This window comes from Saitoella complicata, assembly GCF_001661265.1.
Source record: "Saitoella complicata NRRL Y-17804 unplaced genomic scaffold SAICOscaffold_16, whole genome shotgun sequence".
NCBI lineage: Eukaryota > Fungi > Ascomycota > Saitoellomycetes > Saitoellales > Saitoellaceae > Saitoella > Saitoella complicata.
Genome location: NW_017567007.1, coordinates 38,446 through 58,739, shown reverse-complemented (window position 1 = coordinate 58,739; position 20,294 = coordinate 38,446). Strand labels below are relative to the sequence as shown.

At 50.9% G+C, this 20,294-nt stretch overlaps 4 protein-coding genes across 4 annotated transcripts; 3 read left to right on the top strand and 1 right to left on the bottom strand.

Moving 5' to 3' along the window:
* Window positions 1-2,183: 2,183 nt before the first annotated feature.
* On the bottom strand, window positions 2,184-3,423 carry SAICODRAFT_20001 (uncharacterized protein). The gene has a single exon (XM_019166191.1). The coding sequence runs from the start codon at window positions 3,105-3,107 to the stop codon at window positions 2,235-2,237; it is 873 nt and encodes a 290-aa protein (XP_019023153.1). The 5' UTR covers window positions 3,108-3,423; the 3' UTR covers window positions 2,184-2,234.
* A 3,568-nt stretch (window positions 3,424-6,991) lies between these two features.
* On the top strand, window positions 6,992-14,591 carry SAICODRAFT_8261 (putative cell wall alpha-glucan synthase; the record flags this gene model as incomplete). Its single annotated transcript, XM_019171282.1, has 3 exons — window positions 6,992-7,103; window positions 7,158-7,399; window positions 7,458-14,591. The coding sequence occupies 3 exons, from the start codon at window positions 6,992-6,994 to the stop codon at window positions 14,589-14,591; spliced, it is 7,488 nt and encodes a 2,495-aa protein (XP_019023152.1).
* Window positions 14,592-15,124: 533 nt separating this feature from the next.
* On the top strand, window positions 15,125-15,552 carry SAICODRAFT_26109 (uncharacterized protein; the record flags this gene model as incomplete). The annotated part of the gene is made up of 2 exons (XM_019166912.1): window positions 15,125-15,463; window positions 15,523-15,552. The coding sequence occupies 2 exons, from the start codon at window positions 15,125-15,127 to the stop codon at window positions 15,550-15,552; spliced, it is 369 nt and encodes a 122-aa protein (XP_019023151.1).
* Window positions 15,553-15,916: 364 nt separating this feature from the next.
* On the top strand, window positions 15,917-19,828 carry SAICODRAFT_19998 (uncharacterized protein; the record flags this gene model as incomplete). Its single annotated transcript, XM_019166190.1, has 2 exons — window positions 15,917-16,564; window positions 16,623-19,828. The coding sequence occupies exons 1-2, from the start codon at window positions 16,027-16,029 to the stop codon at window positions 19,826-19,828; spliced, it is 3,744 nt and encodes a 1,247-aa protein (XP_019023150.1). The 5' UTR covers window positions 15,917-16,026.
* Between the last annotated feature and the right edge of the window lie 466 nt (window positions 19,829-20,294).

Below are 20,294 nucleotides of genomic sequence, written 5' to 3'. Positions count from 1 at the left end.
GGAACGGCCTTAGTTAGGTCAGCTGGGACCACGGCGTCAACATGATAGGCTGTTCTGGTCGGTGACGACATCGACCTCGTCGAATTTGAACGTCGGCTTCACGTGAGCTACGGACCTGAAGAGTGGTTCAAGGGGCGATTCGGGAAAACGGGCGCTTGACATCGACATAAAACTCTCCATAGTATTTGTCGAGGTGGAGGGCCTCCGGCGTGCCGTTTAACTTGTAGATCGGCGCGAATCCTTGACAACGTGATCAGTTGGCGATTGTCTTATGCTGTCATCCATGGACGTACCTGGAACACAGATCGTAGGATATTCCTGGTCACAACTCACTTCTTCAATCCAATTGTACGACCCTACAACTGTACAGTCCTCTCGACTTTGACTGAACCAGCGGCGAGCTCAAACTCTCGATGTCGGCCCACGACTTCATCATTTAGCCATGGACATTGGTCACTTTCTCTCGTTGTGCCAAGTTCACCAGGTTGCTCAAATCGGGGACAGAGGCAGCAGTTTTCTCAAACTTGAGATTTCTTCCGTGTCTGGTGGATTGTCGAATCCTCGCCCTGTTTACTTCTTCGTTGTGAGACATAGTGTGTTCTTATGGGTTTCAATGTTGTCGAAATGGTCGCTGGATCAAAGGTGCGATGGTGAATTGACCTTCCAGAGGTCCGTCTGGCCAAGGCTGATGACCCATGTCCATGACAATCCCGCCTTCACCAGTCACGAGCACACCTGCACTTGCTTCTCATGGTGTTCAAACCGTGCACGCTAGTCCGTTCTAGGTAACTCCCCGGTCTTTATGAGCCAGTCATTTCTCATACAAACAGCGTATCAGGCTCCTCTAGGGCAGTGGTTAACCTATGAGGCGAGATGACATGCCATATGCAGAATGTCTATAGGTCCGGGACTTCCACTGGTTCCGAACCGACCCCCATCTTTTGTTTTTTCGTTTTTTCGTTTTTCGAAAAAGCAGTCAGGCTTCGTGTAGGAGACCAGGAGATGCTGATGGTGGTCGAAGCCTATATATAACAGCGTTGCAAGACTGGGAGTTGTAGGTGTCGCCGATTCGTTGCCGACGGACACCTGCTTTCCAGCAGGTGTATCCATATGAGTGATGCTTGACACAGCCGTGTAGTTGGAGCAGCGAGGGTGAGTTACAAGGTAAGAACTACAACTACTGGATCAACACCGTTCGGGTCAGTCTAATTGGGCTCCAAATGCCTCAAATATAAAACTTGATGATGAGATTCAATTGACATGACGGCTTCACGACAACCCGTGGGATTCTCAAGCTCGTATGGGTGGTTGGAAAGGTCGATAAGGTAAGAGGGAGCAAGCCGGTACAGAATCGAACCATGGAGAGTACTAGTATTGCCTAACAGTCTGTCACAGCGACAATGAATCCAGGTTTCTGCTTCTGTCACCGGCACCGTTGTTCCGCATGTCCGGTGTCGATATCAACGAAAGCTTCATGGCTCTGAATCCCGGATACCAGCAGGCCGAGCTACACCAACGAATCGTCTCTATCTTAACGGATCACCCATCTTCTTGTCTACCTCAGTGCAGGTTGCGTCAATTCAACTGGTGTATTCGTAACTCGCCCTGGACGCAGCTGCACGGAAGCTGTAGGGGCTGGATTAGATCGTCTTGAGGACCATCTTCCTCGCTTCACGGCGCTACAAATATGTTTGTGTGGTATGGCATTTCGTCAACATTGAGTATCAATTATGGAATCTAATATCATGTAAACACCTTTCAGAGTTCCCGGCGTCGCTCATTCATTTTGCCATAACCATACATTCTTGCGCCGGCCCAAATGAGTACGCTAGTGTCCTTTAGGTATACGTAACTGTCCGTTTCTGCCCCAACAATCAAGGTGGAAGCTGTGTGCCATGTCCACCTTCTATATTGCGGCGGAATGAAGCATGGACTAAAGTTATCATACCCCGAAAAGGGTGTTGTACCACGTAAGTCGCTCGCAACCATTAGATCTGCCGTTGGTTCGAGTTGCGATACGCACTTTTGGTTTCGTGCGTTTTAGAGGCTTGTGATTAAGTGATAGATGTTCAACTTGGAATAAAGAAAGGATAATGATCATTAAAAAGAACATCCTTGATTTTGGACATTGAAACCTTGTTTGTTTCCCGTACCACTTGCAGCGAGTGGTAAACGTTCCGTTCGAGCGGAACGCCAAACATAAACCATCATCAACCTTCTCCTCCACAACCTTCTCACTTTCTCCAGACCTCTTTTTTCCCCCTTTCCTCCCATTCATGAACCTCACGATTGTTCTTAAAACGGGTCATCTTCACGGTTCTGGTGCACTGCTTCTCCTCGATCTTATCATCGTCATCGTCCCCTGTCTTTGCCTTCTTGCTCTCCGGGGCTTCTTCGTCGGCCTCACCCTCAGCTTTCCTCTTTGACGGGGTTCGCGAATTGGATTTGCCTCCCGAAGATGTTACAGGCTCGTTCGCCACCTTCGTCTGCTGAGGTTTTGGCGTCCCAGAACAAGGAACCTTGTTAGTTTTGTCGGTGGAGACGTCTACTTCCGTCGCCTTCCCATTCTTCTTGTCTTCTGGCTTGGAGGGAGTTTCCAACATCCTTGCCACTAAAGACCCGGGAAGCGCTGCCCGCCTATCCCGTCCCATCGGGTGTAGCTGAATCCCTGCCTTCAAATCGCCAATCAGTACGGTCTTGCTGACTCCCCTCTTGGCCATCACTTTCCTAATTGCGCCGAAGAAGTTGCGTAACTGCGACCCAATCACCGGATCAATGAAGTCCATCGCACTGAAATGATGTTCGTCAATCCTCTGAATATCAGCCATAAAGTTCTCCCCCATGCGACTTGATAGATGTCTCGCACAATAGCCGGTGGGGACTCGACCCAGCACGCATTGCAGTGTGTCTCTCGCTTCCCAAGGGTTTCTATCGTAAAAGCACTTTAACTCGGCAACACGACTTTGCTGAGGAATAGCATTGTCCGATGCTAGGCACTGAAGAGTCGTGCCTTCAAATCCAAGGGCGGTGGTCGTGGGTAAGATAGGAGTGGTGTCAGGAACGTTTGGATCAGGGTTGACAGCATCCACTTCGGTGCGGACCACCATCTTGAGGCCGCCGCAATTGTACGTGATAACCCGGTGATATGATTCCGCTTCAGGCAACCCTCGTGTAACACGCTTCTCGAAAGCGTGACCATATCCCTTTCCAGCGCCAGTGACCCTGCCGTCCCATCGTTCACACAACAGCGTCCGTCCTACTAGCTCAATGTAGATGCGATATTTTCGATGATTCTTGTTTGGGCTGAGTATTTTTTGCAGATTATTACGATGGGTAACAACATCCACCTGATCGAACCTAAATGCAGGTGTACATTGGGCAACTGACCGGAACAGTGGCTCCAGGGGTGATAACGAAGAATGCGCTCGGTTGATATCAACGTGATGCTCTTCCTTGTCGTCTTTTGGCAGGAACCGCAATTCCTGTGGCGTCTTTCGATGATATATCGGGGCGAAGCTTAGCGTATAATTGTTAGCGTATTTCTCGTACCAAAACACATGCGCAAATTCACCGGGAACGCAGATTGTTGGAGCTTCGTTATACCACTTAGACTTCTCGAACCAGTTGTACGACCCTAGAACTGTGCAATCATTCTCCGTATCCGGCTCCGGTTCAATGTCTGGCGTATGCGAGCTTGCAATGCTGGACCACGATTTCATGACAGGGCCAGCAACAGTATTGGACAGCCCTTCCCTCGCAGCCAGATTGATCGCAGCTGGGGCGGCTGTGCTGCCTGCGGACGACACAGAAGCAGTCGCCCCAGTCCTACTAGCGTGATTCTGCGTCTGCCGTCTGCAATCTCGCTTGTTCTGGCGAACACCTTGGCTGGTTCCGGCACCATCAGCAGCATTCTTATTTCCAGGGTTGTTGGGCGGCTTTTCGCCATTTCCCCCGGCAATAGTAGTCATGATTCAAAACCAATTTTGCTGTGAGAGTTGGAATGCTGAATTTAAAGGACGGATCAATTGCAACTGCTTTTTTTTGAGGTGACAAATTTATCGACGTTACACCCCGCACGCTGGCCTACGCCCCACGTAAATGTACACATGTTAAGGCTGTGTCGGTCAGATGCTCTCTGCGAAGGTAACTTTCCGGCCCTACCATTCAAGAAAATAAGTAAGTGCAGTGACCCAACTCTCTGGTGCAGCGTGACCAACGCCAGGGATGACATCTGGCTATAAACAACCCACGCTAGACTGCCGCTGGTCAACGTTCGAGTTGCGTAGGGCACATTTTGTTTTCGCGTTGTTTCGGAAAACGTGATTTGGAAACATACGCGATATTCGATAAGTAATAGCATTCTTTAGAGGGGTGACTGAGGTTGCACCTGGGATTTTTCTGCTTTGGAACGTGACTTTGACGTCGCTGTCACAAAAGGACGTGGTCGATTGCGACCACAACGCCAGTCCTAGCCCCGTGAAAACCATTCCCGTCGAACTTCTCCTCGCGAGCTGGATATGATGAAACAAGATTTGGAGCAGTTCCTCGTGTTCCTCTTGAATCATGATATCTGATTCACGCGCTCACTGCTTCATGTGCTACCCTGCATGTATATATTTGAGCGGTGTTTGACACTCACAAACGAATCTTGTGGTTGAATGGCTTTGATCTCCAAACAAAGCGTTTTGAATGATGTTGGCATGCTTTCTATTGATATTGAGGCTGGTTCTCCAATTTTTCGATGTCCAAATCCATTTCTATCCGGTTCGCAGAAGTAATGCTCGCTTTATATGGCCGTACCAAAGACACGCCGTCAGCAATGTCAATCGCGGACTCGTCCTCCTGGACTGTACGTTGTCATGACCCGACTCTCGAACACGATTTCGTGCACTTTCTAACTCTACGACCCTTCTGATGCAATCTCAGGATTCACACTTCTGCCGCTTCCTACTCCAGCAATGGGCCGCGTCTGGAAAACAAGTGATACCGTCCAATTGCACATGGTGGTCCGGGGGTAATGATCATTACGAGGTCAGCCGTACTGTAGTTGATGCATCGGCGCATATGTGACTTCACATCTCTTCAGTTTCTTGAGATTTTTCGAGGTTGTTTTCGCGAGAACCGTCCATTTGACGGCGAGGTCGTGGGAACATATATTGCAAATCACACTAGCACTAAGCCTACGCCGATGATGACCTGCAGCCCTTCCTCAAGAAAGCACTGTTTCTGGACGATGCTCAAAATTACGGAAAGGGCTTGTACACGAACATTTCCGGTTTGACGAGCAGTCTTGGGGCTTGGAGCTTGGAGCATGTGGAACGGAAGGACGTGTGGAGTGAGTAGTTTCTTGGCCGATGCCACAGGAACCTGTAGCTGTCAGAAAGGGTTCAACCACGAGATTGTACCGGCTAGGGATATCTCGTCCATGGTCAAGGCAGCTACTCGGAAGAAATCGGGGTTGATGCCATGCATCCCAAACCTCCGATACCCACCCAGCTGATGCTAAGTGCCGATAACGTTAAGACTTGGCGCGCTGTCCAAGAGCACGATTGTTGGGGAGCTCAAGGCTAACACATCAGCACATCCTAAGGACCACGTCAACATATTTAAGGATCAACGACCACCACCAGCTGCGGCCCAGCTCTGAGCCGTCACCTTGACAAACCTGCCGAGGGCTACCAAGATCTCTCACTCTCCCCATACCCAAACATTGAAAGGACCGATCCGAAGGTTGAGGTCGTGAATTGAAGTTGATATGAGGTCATGGTGCGGTACTGCTTGCCGAGCGCTTCGTACCCGGGCTTTCCGCTGCGGGCCGAGCGGTAACGGCGGGTTAAGACGGTTGTGATCTGCTCATATTGCTGATAAGTCTGCCGTTGAGCAAGCTTTGAGGTCTTGGAGGAATGAGTGACCAGTGGTGAGCCGCGAGTGTCGAGGAGAGGAGATGACCTTCACATGCCAAGTTTATGATCAGCCAAGGCGGGGCACTCGTTGGCCGAGCCGTGTGAGCCGCGTTTATAAGGTTGAGGAAGAAGCGGCAGGAGATCAGGCAAGGCAATCCATGGCATTTGGACGCTGCCCTTGACACCTTCCCTCTCAGAACTTCCTCGCAGAATTCACGTCATCACACATCCCTCAACGTCGTCGCTATTTTAAGCAACAAGCACCTCCGACACCCAATCTCGGCAATTCGCAGCAAGCGGTCCATCCACCCTCTACTGTTCGCCCAGGAATGTAAATCGATGCAAGCCAAAACCACAACCACAAACAGGCGGATATTGAGTTATGTCAGTGCCGTCCCACTTGGTCGTGAATAGAGTGCCGAGCCACGCGGCACGGGCCTCTCGGGTAACGCAACATCAAGAGGGCCCTTGGGTCACAAGCATCTTCGAGTCGAGGTATTTCGAGTGATTGGGCGTCATTTGGAGCAGGTTTTGGACGAGTTTAAAGGTTCTTGAGGTGAAGGTCAATTACACTTCCTAATCCGGTAACAGTCAGAACAAAGGGAGCTGGTGATGCGCGCGCCCTGAAACGTAGACTCGTACACAAAGGAGCTCCCAGCTTGAAACGGACCCCCGCCAGACAGCCTCCCATGTACCGCCCAGCCTTGTCGTACCCTTATATTATAGATACGTGCAATGAAACGCCAGCCCGGGAAGGGGTGAACCTTGTCGAATGTCTTTCAAAGTCGCCTACTCACACGTACAGGTACTATAGACGGCCCGGCTGAATCCGTTGCAATTGCAATCTGAACCTGGTTACCAACTGTGACACGACTTGGTCACTCTCTCTTTTCACCACTTTCAACGACGTTGGTTCGCTAGAAGTACACCACGACAACGACCGGGAGCTTTTTAAGGGTCAACAAAACTCGACACCCTTCGGGCCGGTTCACTTCGACATTTTCCTTCCTTATAAGCATACACATTCGTTACGATTTTAACAGCTCTGGTAGCTGTCCACTGCTTGGACGAAAAGGACGAAGACGAAGATGCGGCATACCCTGCTACTATCCCTCGCTGGCCTCGCTTCGAGGGCATGGGCAGCCGTCTACACCGAAGCAAACGCACCTTATAACTTGAACACCAATCCTAATGCCGCAGGTTTGTCTTGCGCTTTCGAAGCTTCGTGTGCATTTGCTAACTGGTGACAAACAGCCGGCGCTATCCTCGATTACTCCGGCGAATGGGAAAATCACACCTTCAACCCCTCACCCCCACATTGGCGATATCCGACCTACACCATCATCCTCGACAAATGGGTCGATGGTGATCCGACAAACAACGATATTGGTGGGACGGTGAAGGAGTACGATATCTACGAGACTGGATTTCGAGCTGGTGGTGATGTGAAGGGGTTACAGAAGAGTTTGGCGTATCTTGAGGGGATGGGAGTTAAGGTAAGTCGATGTTAGACGGTCACAACAAAGTCTGGCGATGCTAACATCCGTTTTGTAGGTTGTTTATATTGCCGGATCACCATTCCTCAATCAACCCTGGGGTGCAGACGGATACTCCCCTCTCGACTTCACCCTCCTCGATCCGCATTTCGGTACTGTCGAAGAATGGCGAGAGATGATCCAAGAACTGCACAATCGCGGAATGTACCTCATCATGGATCTTACGGTCGCAACACTCGGTGATCTTGTCGGTTTCCAGGGCTATCTCAACACCTCGACACCATTCTCGTTGAACGAGCACACGGCTGTATGGAAAACAGCTTTGACGTACCCTGATTTCAACTTCACGAACACGTATAATGACACGTGTCAGATGCCAAGGTTCTGGGGTGATGATGGATATCCTGTAACCGGAGCCACAGTCAACTCTCAAGTCGGATGTTACAATTCGGATTTCGACCAGTACGGTGACACGGAAGCTTTCGGGGTCTTCCCCGACTGGCAGCGTCAATTGTCCAAGTTCGCCTCCGTGCAGGATCGTCTGAGAGATTGGAAACCGGGGATGTCCGACCGTCTTGGACATCTTGCTTGTTTGGTCGTGAGCATGCTCGACGTCGACGGCGTACGTCTTGACAAGGCTACCCAAATGACTGTCGACTTTACTGCGGAGTGGAGCACGGCTGTACGACAATGTGCGGTTCAGTACAACAAGAAGGACTTTATGATCATGGGGGAGGTTACTGGTGGTGATTACTTTGGGTCCATTTACTATGGACGCGGAAGACAACCGGATCAGAGGCCGCCGGATATCTTGACAGCGATGTCGTTGCATAATGATTCGGATGGAGACTACTGGTTACACCCTGAAGCCGCCGGTGGTTTCGACAACTCTGCGTTCCATTACTCCATCTACCGTGCGATCACTCGGTTCTTGGGTATGGACGGTAACCTCCAGGTCGCGTACGATATCAACACGGACTTCGTTACCGCGTGGAACGAGATGATGGTCAACAATGATTTCCTGAACGCGATGACTGGTCAAGTGGACCCAAGGCATATGTTCGCTACCACGAACCAGGATTTGTTCAGGTGGCCGGCTATCTCCGACGGAGCAGGCAAGCAGATGTTGGGTTTAATGATCGTGACGTTGTTGCTCCCGGGTGTGCCCTTGTTGTACTATGGAGAGGAACAGTTAATGTACCTCCTTGACAACACTGCCCAGAACTACATGTACGGACGTCAGCCCATTGTCTCGACGGTTGCCTGGCAGTCACACGGATGCTACAGACTCGGATCTCAGCAGTACTATGAGATGGACTTGGGTAATGCCATGTCGGGTTGCGAGGACGATTGGAACTCCCTCGACCACCGTGACTCGAGTCATCCTGCCCGCAACATCCTGAAGGGGTTGTATGATATCCGTGATAAGTACACTGTTGTCCGCGATGGATGGGCGCTTTTCAAACTAGGTAACTGGACCGAAAATGTCTTCTTTCCTGGGTCTGGGAATTCATCGACGGAGAAGGGACTGTATTCCATCGCGAAGAATGGACTGGAGGGTTTGCAGGACGACTTGATCACCAATTACAATCAGTCGGCTTTGTGGTTGTTGTATACCAATAATAACGCTACCGACAATCGCACTTGGAGTTATGATTGCATGGGCTTCGACCCACCGATTATTGCGCCGTATACACCGAATACAACGATCAAGAGTTTGATGTGGCCTTATGAGGAGTACACCCTTGAAGAATCTCTCGTACAGATTTACCAGAACGGATCAGGGCCATATCACGGTTGTCTGCCAAACGTGACTCTCGAAGCTTACGGCTGGAGGGCTTTCATTAACAAGGAGTACTGGGTTGAACGTCCACCTGTCATTACTCGCTTTTCTCCAGGTCACGATGCGAGAGTGGAGATGGCTGAGAAGGGTGTCGCTGGCATTATTCCTCTCACCTTCGAGTTTTCGGAAGTTATGGATTGTAATCAGATCACGAAGCAGATTTCATTGGAGTCAAAGACTAGTGATGGCTCGACACCGACGATCAGCACTGCTACTTGCCAGAACCTGACGGTCTACACGTCGCAATATGTTGGCTCTCCAGGATCAGTATTCAGTTGGTCGGCGAATTTGACAGGAGTTATGGATGGTGTTCATGCGATTACGCTGAGCAATGTGACCACTGCGGAAGGCAACTCCTCTCTCGATGGCGACGCTACCTTCTTCGTCCGCTATGGGTTGATCAATAACCCGATTGTTTTCCCTCGCGTGGCGAACTACTCTTCAACGTTGTTGACCAAGGACTCTGATGACAACTTGCAGCTCAATCAGACTGCCGCCGGTGCTGATATGTTCCGATACTCGACCGACTGGGTGCACTACTCGGACTGGTACACGTACAAGGAGAGTCAGATTGTCACGATTAACGAGACCGACTGGTCTGGTACAAAGGCTCAGGAATGGGCCGGTGAACATGTGATGGTTCAATACTATTCTTCCATTCTTGGCTCTTCCCACCACATTCAGCACGGCGATGTCGATTACTCTACTCCTCGGCGCTTCCCCAACATTTGGGCTATGGGAGTATTCAACGAATGGGGTTATGATTCCGGTGTCGACAATCAGTTCAAGCTCGACAGTGAAGGCAAGTGGAGATGGAACTACATGGCGACCTGGCCTGCGTCGTTGCAGCTGAACATGTGGGGAATGAATCCTGATGGAAAGCCCGATGCTCAATTTGTGTACGGTGATATCGACGGTGATGGTACGATCGACAGATTGTCGCCTGCTACTCTCACCACCAACCTGCTCAACATTACTCTGACGCCGCCAAAGCCTTATCTGTCATGGCAAATTGTCATCGACGATGGGACTCGTCAGTGGTATGCCGTGCCGAAGGGTTCATGGGCTGTTCAGATCGCCATGTTCATCATTATGGCTATCGTCCCGGTGCTTACTGCCATCGCGGCTGTTCTTGCATTCCGTGGATCCTTCTACAAGATCAAGTTCAACACGAGAGGCAATACTGATAAGAAGAGCTTCATTCCCTTGCAGTCATTGAGGGATGTCTTCAGGTCGTCTGAGCCAACCCGACATGACGCCAAGGGCCCTTACAGCATCGTCAAAGCTATGGCATCTACGTATACTCTCGGTAGTATGGCGGCAGACACGTCGGCCGTTGCTGCGGTTGCTGTATCGCCAAACAAGAGGCGATCCGTAATCATCGCGACGCTTGAATACGACATCTCGGACTGGAACATCAAGATCAAGATTGGGGGTCTTGGAGTCATGGCTCAACTTATGGGTAAGAACCTCGAGCATCAGGATCTCATCTGGGTTGTTCCCAAGGTCGGCGGTATTGACTACCCGGAGGCGGACTACTGCCCACCTATCGAGGTCAAGATTCTTAACAAGTTCTACCAAATTGGTGTCCAGAGCTATCAGCAGAAGAACATCACCTACATCTTACTTGATGCGCCGGTCTTCAGACGACAATCTCAAGTTGAGCCTTACCCGGCGAGGATGGATGACTTGGAGTCTGCTATCTTCTACTCGGCATGGAACCAGTGTATCGCGGAGTGTATTCGTCGGTACAAGCCGGACATGTACCATATCAACGACTACCACGGTGCCCTTGCGCCCTGCTACCTTCTCCCCGACGTCATTCCTTGCGCTTTGTCTCTCCACAATGCCGAATTCCAGGGTCTCTGGCCGCTCAGGAGCCAGGAAGAGAAGGAAGAAGTCTGCGCCGTGTTCAACATCAGTCAGAAAATCTGTACGAAGTACGTGCAGTACGGTAACGTATTCAACCTTTTGCATGCCGGCGCGTCATACCTTCGTATTCACCAGAAGGGATTTGGTGCTGTTGGTGTGTCAAATAAGTACGGTAAGCGTTCGTGGGCAAGGTACCCTATCTTCTGGGGTCTCAGTAAGATCGGTACTTTGCCTAACCCGGATCCTTCCGATACTGGAGACATCGATCCTGACGATGACAAGAAGAAGAAAGTGGTCGTCGACAAGGAGTTCGAGGCCAGACGTCATGACTTGAAACGACAAGCACAGGAATGGGCTGGGTTGAAGGTGGACCCTAAGGCGGAGCTTCTTGTGTTCGTCGGACGTTGGTCCATGCAGAAGGGTGTCGACCTTATCGCTGATTTGTTGCCTACCTTGCTTCAAGATTTCCCTGTGCAGTTGATTGCGGTTGGTCCTGTGATTGACCTTTACGGCAAATTCGCAGCGGAGAAGTTGGATGTTCTCATGAAGAAGTACCCTGACCGTGTCTTTTCGAAGCCGGAGTTCACTCAGCTTCCTCCGTTCATCTTCAGCGGTGCTGACTTCGCGCTTATTCCCTCCCGTGATGAGCCCTTCGGCCTTGTTGCTGTCGAGTTTGGTCGTAAGGGCGCCTTGGGTATCGGAGCTCGCGTTGGTGGTCTCGGTGCTATGCCCGGCTGGTGGTACACTGTTGAGTCTGCTACTGCGAGTCACTTGATCCAGCAGTTTGAATCCGCCAGTCGTCAAGCGTTGTCGTCCAAGCAATCGACTCGAGCCGAGTTACGTGCCAAGTCTGCTAAGCAGCGTTTCCCTGTCAAGGTCTGGGTCAAGAAGCTTGATGACATCCAGAACAGGTGTATTATCGCGTCTGAGAGGGTGCAGAAGAAGCGCAGCACTCGTCGTACGTCTGCGGCCTCGAGTATCTTCTCGTCTTCGCCTACGCCTAATCAGGGCACCTTCAGTCGTAGCTCGCCCGGATATGCTGACCCTCACACACCTTCTTACTCACCCTCTATTACTGACCTCAGCCCGACTCCAGACGAGGATCCCTACCTTCATGGTTCACCGTCATCCTTCGGCGACTCCGACACCGGGGAGTTCTCACCGTACGAAGATTCGCCAAGCATCTCACCAGCCATGTCTCCGACCATGTCTCCTACGATGTCACCCGTTGGGTCACCACGTAATGGCGGTTCTCCCAACCCAAGCGGAGCCAGCGTGAGTCGCTATGGATCCAAGTTGGGTCCTGGCCACAATAGCAGACCCAGGCACGGTAACGGTGGTATTGAGACTGTCGACGAAGAAGAGATCTACCTCGAGCGACCGATGTCTGAGGATGATTGGGACGGTATGTCTGACAATGAGTCAGTGTTCTATGACCCGCAGCGTGGAACGGTTCTCGAAGGTTACTTCGATCGTGATCCTGAGTCACGAAGACGGTCGAGGCAGCAGCATTCGTTGATTGGTCTCGGAATTTCAGATTCGAACGATAGTCGTGAGACTGTGCGCCTTGGAGAAGTTGGTCGTGGCGAGCCTACAGTTGTGTCTCACGGGCATGTAAGCTCGTGGACGCCAATCGTCTCGGGTCACAGTGGACCATGGACGCCGAGCATGCCGTCGGAGCAGGGGGTGCCTATCATTCACGAGAGCCCTTTGCGTCCGTCGTCATCTTCACAGTCTACGGGTACCGGCACCCTTGGTCGTACCCTGGGTGCAGGAGCGACCATGTCGACTCTCAGTTTGGCCACAGTCATGACCGACACTGACAAACCCCACTTTAAGCTCACCGACACCGAAAAGAACTTCACGGACGAAGACGGGAAAGTCATGCGAACCTTTGCCTCCCGCCTCGAAAACCTGAACAGCAAGAACTCTAAGGACGAACTTTGTATCGAAAACTTCCTTGTCAAGTCTGAACGCGCGTTCTTCAATGACGTGAGGGAAAAGAAGTTGGGGATTGTGAGTAGTCGTCCCGCGAGTATCTTCTCTGAGGATGATATGTCGAGGAGTTCGCCGGAGCAGTACAGTCCTGCAGCTGGTGCGATCAATGATATGCGTGCGTTGAATCCTAATGGAGTCAAGAAACCTCCGAGGGGTATCAAGTTATTGATGCAGCGCAAGCTTGGAGACTGGCCGGTCTACTCCATATTCCTCGCTCTTGGACAAGTCCTCGCCGCGACGGCGTTCCAGCTCAACTTGCTTGGTGGTTCATCCGATAACTCTGCCATTCAAATCTACAGTATCGGTACTGTGTACTTTGTATCTTGTGCGATCTGGTGGACTGTTTTCCGTCTCTTCCCCTCGATCCACGTCTTACACGCTCCGTTCTACCTCTACGCTCTGGCATTCTTCATGATTGGAATCCCCGGTCTCCACGACTTCGGCATCGCTGCACGCAGTTTCATCAACCATGGTGCAACGTGGGTTTACGCCGGTGCCTCTGCCTCAGGTGCCTTCTACTTCTCCCTCAACTTTGGTGACGAAGGAGGCGCAAGACTCACATCTTGGGTCTTCAGGGCCTGTGTTATCCAGGGTACGCAGCAGATCTGGGCTGCGGCATTGTGGTATTGGGGACACAAGTTGACAGTGGACGCGAAGAACACGCCTGGTGTTGAGATTGGGTTGACGACGAGTGTTACTACTACTGTTGTTACGTGGGTTCTTGCTGGGTTAATGACGGGGATTGGGGTGTTCCTCTATGTCGGACTTCCTGACTTTTACAGGCAGATGCCGGGTAAAGTTCCTGCATTTTATCGGTCGTTGATGAGGAGACATGTCGTGATGTGGTTCTTGTTCTCGACGATATTGCAGACGTATTGGTTGTCAACCGTTTACGGACGTAACTGGACATACCTCTGGAACTCGTCATTGAAGACATGGGAAACTTTCCTGTTATTGGTGGGTTTCTTCGTCGGTGTGTGGAGCGTCATCTTATACTTCCTTGGTCGGGCAGCGAAGACTCATTCATGGTTTATCCCGGTCTTTGCGATCGGGCTTGGTGCACCGAGGTGGGCACAGTTGTTGTGGAGTACCTCCAATATCGGGTTGAGTCTTCCGTGGGCTGGAGCTGCTGGACCGTATCTCGGTACGAGTCTTTGGCTGTGGTTGGGTGTACTCGATGCGATTCAGGGTGTTGGGCTGGGTATGATTCTCCTCCAAACCCTCACCCGATTCCACGTCGCTGTCACCCTCGTTGCGGCACAGATGGTTGGTGCACTCGTCGCCATGCTGGCTCGTGCTACGGCGCCGGATAAGGTCGGTCCGTCTGGTGTTTTCCCTGATGCCTCGGCGTGGAATCCTACGACGGACGGCGCGGGACCGTGGTCGAACTGGATGTTTTGGTTTGGGTTGGTGTGTCAGATTGTGATTTGTGTTGGCTATCTGAGGTTCTTTAGGAAGGAGCAGTTGAGTAAGCCATAAACTACAGGCTAATGAGGTGGGGAGGAAGATGGGAGTGATTTAGCATCATCTACGACCTTTTCTTTTACTTTTTCTTACGTTCGCATCCAATACTTGGGATCGCGAGTAGCATCTTACGCAAGTTTCGATCATCTAGCATCATCATTATTTTTATTTACCTACTTTTTATTTCAAAAGGACAATAAGTTATATGAAGCTTTATCGTTCCCTCTCTTGCTTCCTCCTGTTATTCTCCTCTGGCCTTGACGTCAACGTTATCGGCTCCCAAGACCTCCCCATACGACTGCTATAAGAGAGTAAGCAGGCCACCTTGAGGGTTACCACGCACCACCATGATGTTCAAGTCCCGTCCATCTGTACTGTTGATCCGATCAGCAACGCTTCCGCTGCGTCCCCCGATCTTTCGTGACGTCATAAAAAAACGTCCTCTATCGATAGCGATAAAGACTCGTCCATCACCTCTAACTTCAACCTCATTGCTGCGATCTCAAACGCTTGACAGAACCTTCACCAGATCATACAGTACACGCAAAATGAAAAACCGCGCCGAAGTCATCCGCGAATTCAACTCCTACGTAAACATGTCCCCCTCCGAACTCTCCTGCTGGCTCTCCACCTCCGAATCTCAGCACACCGGGCAGATGAAAAACGACGGATCCGGCGAATCAAAAGGTCACGAAAGTGGTCGGATTATCGTGGATATCTTGGAGAGAAACCCGGAGAAGGATGAGGAGAAGTATACGGATGAGGATGTGGAGCATATGAGGAGGGTTGTGAGTTATTGTAAGAGGCATTTGGCGCAGGAGGGGAAGTTGAAGGAGACGAAGAGTGAGGAGGAATTGGAAAATGCGAATTCTACGAAGAGTTTGAAGGTGAGTCTTGCTATATTGCTATATCTACAAGTGAAGGTGGCAACTTACGGGCGAAATAGAACTGGGGCCATGATCCCACCAAGTACTAAAGTGATGCTGAAAGAGAGAGTAGGAGGCTCTGAAAAGTCGTGTACGATATTCTGAAGCGGAATAGACTTGACGAACGTGCCGTTCGGTTCGGACAAGACGGTCCAGTTTATCAGAGTTCACACGCGAAGGCCCACCCGGGCCCCACATAATTCGCGCTCGGTCCCTCGAGCACCTCCCAAACCTCCAGCTTCACGTAATTGACAAATTGCGACTGCCAAGATCCCTCGTCATGTATATACTATAAATAGCATACGGCATGACTGCCCCCCGCCGTTTAGACTCGTACACTGCAGCATACGTAGGCTGCGCAAATCCACAGAAATCTGCAGCTAAGGTTATCGCCGGGCTTCATAACAATTCACCAGCAACATTCTCGATCTGCCATTCGGAATATTCGGCGGTTCTGATTCAGCTGCTGGGTCAGTTTCTTACCTGAAGAGCTCTTAGCGGCATCCGATTTATCGATCACGACCATGCCGAAGGAAAACGAGAAAGAACCGGCCTCCGCAAAGAACCCAGTCACGATCCACCCCAAGACATGGCCATGGCCCTCCTTCCTCGCGTGGGTACCAGCAAAATGCAACTACAAGTCAATGAAACCCGTCATTCGATCCTCCGTCGCAGGCTGGATCGCGTTCATCCTCATTATCGTACCACATACCCTCCACGTCCTCGGGCAAGCGAGTTTCTTTGCGTTGGTGGTGGCGTTGATTACACCGCCTTCTGACCCGGTTATCGTTACGTTTTGGAGGTCGGTGTATAACATTATCCTCGTCCTCGTTGCGTGGGCGTGGGGCATTGTTGCTGCCCGGATCGCGACGGCGGTGAGGGATGAATATCTCGATCTTACGAGTGTGAATCGGGTTGCAATTTTCAATGGAGATTATGTTGAGACGAAGAGTTCGGTTGTGTTTGCGGTTTTCTTGGCGTTCGGGGCTGGGTTCTTTTTGTGGATTAAGTCGAAGTATCCGGCGTTAATTTTTGGGTCGGTGTTTTCTATGATTTGTGTTGGTGCGTATTCTCGTTATCCACCTACGTTTGTGATTTCGTACTGATTGGTTTTCGGCAGTTGTTACGTGTACGTATGGGGCACTGTTTCCGTATTTCTACCCATTGCTTGGGGGTCTTTTCGTTGTCCCGTTGGTGATCCAATCTGGTATTAATATTGGATGCGCGATCTTCATTTACCCTGAAACGGTGAATCATCTCTATATGGACAAATTAATGGGATTGTTTGGGGCGCTGAAGGAGGTCATTGCCGAGCAAAAGAGCTTGCTGGCCACGGATCCGGATTCCGACAACTGGAGCAAAGCTAGCACCGCCCACGAAAAGCTCATCGGCGTTCGACAGATGCTCCCCGCCTTCGCCGCCATCGAGGGTTTCCTTGACATGGAACCCTCCTACGGCCGTCTCTGCGGCACGGATCTAAAACAATTCCTCGACATCGCAAAGAAGATGCAAGCGCGTCTCTCCGGCCTCGACTTTTTTCATAACGTCGTCGACGTCAACATGCGTCCCGGGCCCCGATCACGGTTTGAGAGGATTTTGAGGGGGAATACGGAGCCGAAGAAGAGTCGGAAGAACAGGGATGGGTGGTATAGGGATGGGACGCAGAGTCGGCCGTATAGTGGGTATAATACGCCGGCGGGGGGTGAGAGTAGTATTGGGGATTGGATGACGCCTGTGCCACCTCCTGGGGGACGGGTGACTGATCATTGGAAGAGGCAGGAGAGGGAGGAGAGGGATCAAAACCCGGATGTTGATCATGATAATGATATTGAGATTGATTCGCCGAGTCCGAGTCCGAGTCCTGGGGTTAGCGTTAGTCCCAGTCCGCGGATGACGGAGACGCCGCCGAGGCCGAAGATTAGTCATCACTCTTCTGGCAGGAGTGGGAGGGGAAGTGACAACCATTCCTTGCATGCACGGTTCGCGAGTCCGGATGGTAGGGGTGATAGTGGACACCGAGACAGTCATACCGATTTCTTGAGTGTCCCTGGTGCAGAAGAGTTGAGGGAACGCAGGGCTTCGCCACTGCAACAGTTTGAGGCTACGCAGTCTTCTGCTGCCAGTGTACGGAGTGTGTACACTGGTGGACGACCAAGTGGGGAGCATACCATCCCCGACGACTTCGCCGACCTCTTCAGGAAAAACAAGAAGAAGAAGAAGAAGCAGAGGAAGAGTGATAGCCGGCGCAGCAGCCATGATCACCATTCTCATTCGCCCTTCAGTCCGTTTCATCCAAAGATTCTGCATGAGGCGTTGCATCATGAGTATCGCCAAGTCGCTGTGATGGAGACGCAGGCGTACATGGATTTGGAGAGTAAATTCCCAAGGGAGAAGGATCGGGAGGTCATTCAGGAGATGGTTGCGTTGTTGAAGATCGCGACGGAGGATGTGATTCGTGTTTCGGATGAAAGTATGGGGTATTTGCTTAAATGGTTGAAGAAGATTAACAATGATCGGTGTACGAAGTTCTTTAGGTCGAAGACGAAGGATGAGAGGGATCGGAGTATGGCAATTGAGGAGTTGACGTGGCAGGTTGGCGAGTTAAAGCGCGTTATGGATGAGTTTCAGAGTGTGAAGAGGTTGGAGATTATCAAGCCATTCGAGGAGTACTTCCAGGAACGGCATCCGCATGATGAGATCCCGCCGTATCGTGGGTTGTTTTTCGCGTATCTGTACGAATTCCAGATTGTGGAGTACTCGAAGCAGTTGACGGTGTTGATGGAGCATATCCTCACATTGGAAAAAGAGAGGCGCAGGAGGAAGTTGTGGTTTGATTGGAAGATGGCGCTTAACCCGAAGGTGTGGTGGAGGGGTGCGTTCGGTGGTGGTCCCGCGTTTGCGAAGATCCATTCTACGGGTGGAGATGCGGATGATGACCCGGAACATTTGGCTGGAATCGATGAGCTTCCGACCGAGAAACGTGATCCGGATGCTGATCCGCCGAGTAAGACTTGGCATCTGTTTGGGTTGGCGATTTACAAGATTTACTGCTTTTTCAGGAGGAACGACGTCACGTTCGCATTCAAAGCAGGAATATTGGTCTTGTTGGTTGCGTTGCCGACGTTCTTCAAGTCGACAGCTGGGTTTATGTACCATAACAGGGGTCTGTGGGCTATCATCATGGCTGGATTGACGTATGCCCAGTTCAGTGGTGACACACTTTTTGGGTTCGTCAGTCGTGTTGGGGGAACTTTGCTGGGCGCTGTTGTTGGTTTGGTGTGTTGGTATATTTCGGCTGGTAACGGACCGGGTAATCCGTATGGATTGGCTGCTACTATGGCGGTTGCGTTGATCCCGATTTTGTTCATCAGGGTGTACCATGTCTACCTGACGCCTATGCCCGCGATTATCTTTACGATTACAGTTGCGCTTACGATTGGCTACTCGTGGCAGGACTCGTACAACCCCACTCTCGGTACTGTGGGTATTGGATGGGAGGTTGCATGGAGACGATTCTTGTGTGTCGTTATCGGTATCACGGCGGCGTTCATCTGGTCATTCGTTCCTACGCCAAAGACTGGTCGGTTCCAACTCCGCTTGACTTTCGCGAGGACGGTCACGGAAATTGGTGCAATGCATTGTCAGTTGTCCAACTACGCTAGGAAGAAGCATCCAGACAATGTTCCAGATGCGGAGTTGTTGAAGATGGCTCTGGCGGTCATGGCAAAGCTCGCTCAAGCAAATCTGCGATTGGGATTCGCCAAGTTTGAGCCGCCCATTCAGGGTCGATGGCCGGCGGAGAAGTATCAGCAGTTGTTGGCGGTGCAAATGGAGCTTGTACAGTTGATGACTTCGTTGATGAATGTCTTTATGCAGTTGGATCAGAAGTGGACGAGGGCTTTGCTCATCCGTACTGGCTGGCTTGACCCGCATTTCGTAGCAGATCAGCTTGCGACAATCTACATGGTTAGCACGGCGTTGAAGACCGGAAGCTCGCTGCCTCAGATCGTTCCATCTCCGCTAGTGGACCGTTTCTACCAGCGTATCTATGGTCTGAAGGTTGTCTGGGGCGATGAAGACGATGAGGATGACGATGGTCTTCCCAGGCACATCGACTACGAAACACTTCAGCAGCGCGAATACGCCCTCTTTGCTGTCGGTTGTACGTTAACGAGTGGTATTGTGTTGAGGCTGGATAAGCTTATGTGGATTTGCAAGTCTCTGGTTGGTGAAATCTACAGTTTGCCAGGATATTATAGGGATACCCGTATGAGGCATGAGAGGCATCCGTTATTCCAGGATAAGTTTACGGATGAAGCTGTATGAAGTAGTATGAGATGGAGCATTGACCTTTTTTGATCTCGTTGTTGCACTATTATACCATATGAGATGAATAATAATGCCAGCTTTGCATTATATTGTGTACCTACCAGTATCGCATCGTTCATGTCAAGGCTAAGGAACATGGTGCTCCTTACTTGTCAATTGGTACAGAACGATTACACATCTACATTGATGGTCCTCATGCTCATAGACTTCTAATCAGTCGCAGCCAGCTTTCCAAGACGGATTGGCAGACGCCGACATCGTGGGCACTTTCCGAGCAATCGAAGACGTTGTATCGACCGGCCAAGTGATGTATCGAAGAAGAGTATGTATTACAGGCTGCCTGAAGCTAATACCAAGGGGATATTGTGTCCAGTGCTGTTATCTGATGCGGAATCCCAACTAGGTCAGTCGGTCGCGACAAATAATCGGGCTATACAATAGAAAATGGTGATGTTGGAAATTA